Genomic DNA, 1,967 nt, shown 5'->3' on the forward strand with positions numbered 1-1,967 from the left:
TGTATCACACAGGAAATTAAAACCAGTTTACAGGTCCATCCTTTTTTTTTGCCAAGCACTAGTACTTCTGTTGTGGCATAAACATGAGTTGTCCGCGTCTCTTCATCAGGTCCCCGGCACAGCAGAGAGCGCACGTTCCTGTGTCCGAGCTTACTTTGCAGACCTCCACGAGACTCTGTGTCGGCAGGAGGAGATGGCGCTGAGCGTGGTGGACGCTCACGTCAGGGAGAGGCTGATCTGGCTGAGGCAGCAGCAGGAGGACATGACCATCCTGCTGTCTCAGGTCTCCACCGCCTGTCTGCACTGTGAGAAAACACTTCAGCAGGTAGGAGACACGAGCAGACACAGACACAGATACAGATACGTCTTATTGAATCAGGCTGACGTGGCGAGCTTTGCCTTCCTGTTGTAGGATGACTGCAGAGTCGTTCTGGCGAAGCAGGAGATCAACTGTTTGCTGGAGACGCTTCAGAAGCAGCAGCACCAGTTCACAGAGCTGGCAGATCACATTCAGCTGGATGCTGGCATCCCCGTCACCTTCACTAAGGTACACACTCTCCTTGTCACAGCTGTTCCTGGAGGTTGATCAGCCAAGAGTCCTGTCACTAAAGAGCCCCTGTTTGGTCCAAATGTGTTACAGGACAACCGGGTTCACATCGGTCCAAAGATGGAGATCCGTGTAGTAACTCTCGGGCTCGATGGAGCCGGAAAAACCACCATCCTCTTCAAGCTGAAACAAGATGAGTTCATGCAACCCATCCCCACCATCGGTAAAAAGCATTTACAGTGTAATCTGCTTACTTCTGCAGTGATGACGCAAACACTTCTCTGGGTGTTGTTCTGAATAAAGTTTGTTTTCAATCTTTTCTTTTGAAGGTTTCAATGTGGAGACAGTTGAATATAAGAACTTGAAATTCACTATCTGGGACGTGGGTGGCAAACACAAGCTCAGACCCCTGTGGAAACACTATTATCTGAACACTCAAGGTATGATCTGTGCTCTGCATACTTTGAATATGTTTCTATTGTCTAAATTACATTCAGTGTACTGTGTGTCACCTATAGCGTGAGAGAAATCTTCCTGTTGACTTATGGCACATTGTGGTAGACTAAAATTCTTCTCAGCAAAGTTTACGTATTCAAACTTTTTGTGCACCTTTTCCTTTTGTTTTATTGTATTTTTAAATCAAATATATCTTTAGTTTTCCATAGGCATAAATTCTCTCAAAGGCAGCAAAACACTGAATTTGACCTTGATGTTGCTGGAGCAGCTAGTCTAGCCTGAGTGTGTGCACTGAGTACAGTTGAGCTTACTTACATAACACAGAACTAGAGCAGCAACTCTGGTCAGATAAAAAAACGACTAATGATTGCAACATGTGAATTATGCAACAAAAGCCGACTTACTTGGAAACAGGCTTATTAGCCCATTTCTGAGGAATGTTGAGAGTCATTTTTGCTGTCTGTTGGAGATGTTTGACCAAAGCAGGGAATCACTGGTTCTGTATTACAGTGTATGAGTTGGTTAAACTCGACCATCACTATCACTGTGAAATACAGTCCAGGTCTATTATATCCAATGTATTGCATTCATAATGATCTTAAAAGGTCTTAGAATGAACCTGCAGAAGCCCTGTTTGACTGAATGTTGTAAGCCGGCAAAACACGAGAATTTCCCAGATAGGTGATTACTTTTTATAGGCAGCATGTTATCTCAGGAATCAGGTCCAGTAGCTGAATTATAAATGAATAATAACTTCTGTTTAAAAAACCTATTTTGGTAGATTTTTTTCCTTCTTTTTTAATGTTTGCATCATATTTGAGTGCTAAATGCTCTCTAACACTGAACGCTGGAACTTAAAGCTGCACCTCTCTTCCTCTCGTCCTGTAGCGGTGGTGTTTGTGATTGACAGCTGCCACAGGGACAGACTGATGGAGGCTCACAGTGAGCTGGCCAAACTACTGAC

At 44.0% G+C, this 1,967-nt stretch overlaps 1 protein-coding gene across 1 annotated transcript in view; it reads left to right on the top strand.

Moving 5' to 3' along the window:
- trim23 (tripartite motif containing 23) overlaps positions 1-1,967 on the top strand; it is a gene marked incomplete in the record, with an annotated part of 13,256 nt that overhangs the window by 9,163 nt on the left and 2,126 nt on the right. Inside the window, 5 exon segments of the mRNA XM_035667585.1 lie at positions 110-325; positions 413-547; positions 641-770; positions 877-987; positions 1,892-1,967. Coding sequence (XP_035523478.1) covers positions 110-325; positions 413-547; positions 641-770; positions 877-987; positions 1,892-1,967 — 668 coding nt within the window.

This window comes from Morone saxatilis, unplaced genomic scaffold (assembly GCF_004916995.1).
Source record: "Morone saxatilis isolate NCDOM2014 unplaced genomic scaffold, NCSU_SB_2.0 Contig21, whole genome shotgun sequence".
Classification (NCBI taxonomy): Eukaryota; Metazoa; Chordata; class Actinopteri; family Moronidae; genus Morone; species Morone saxatilis.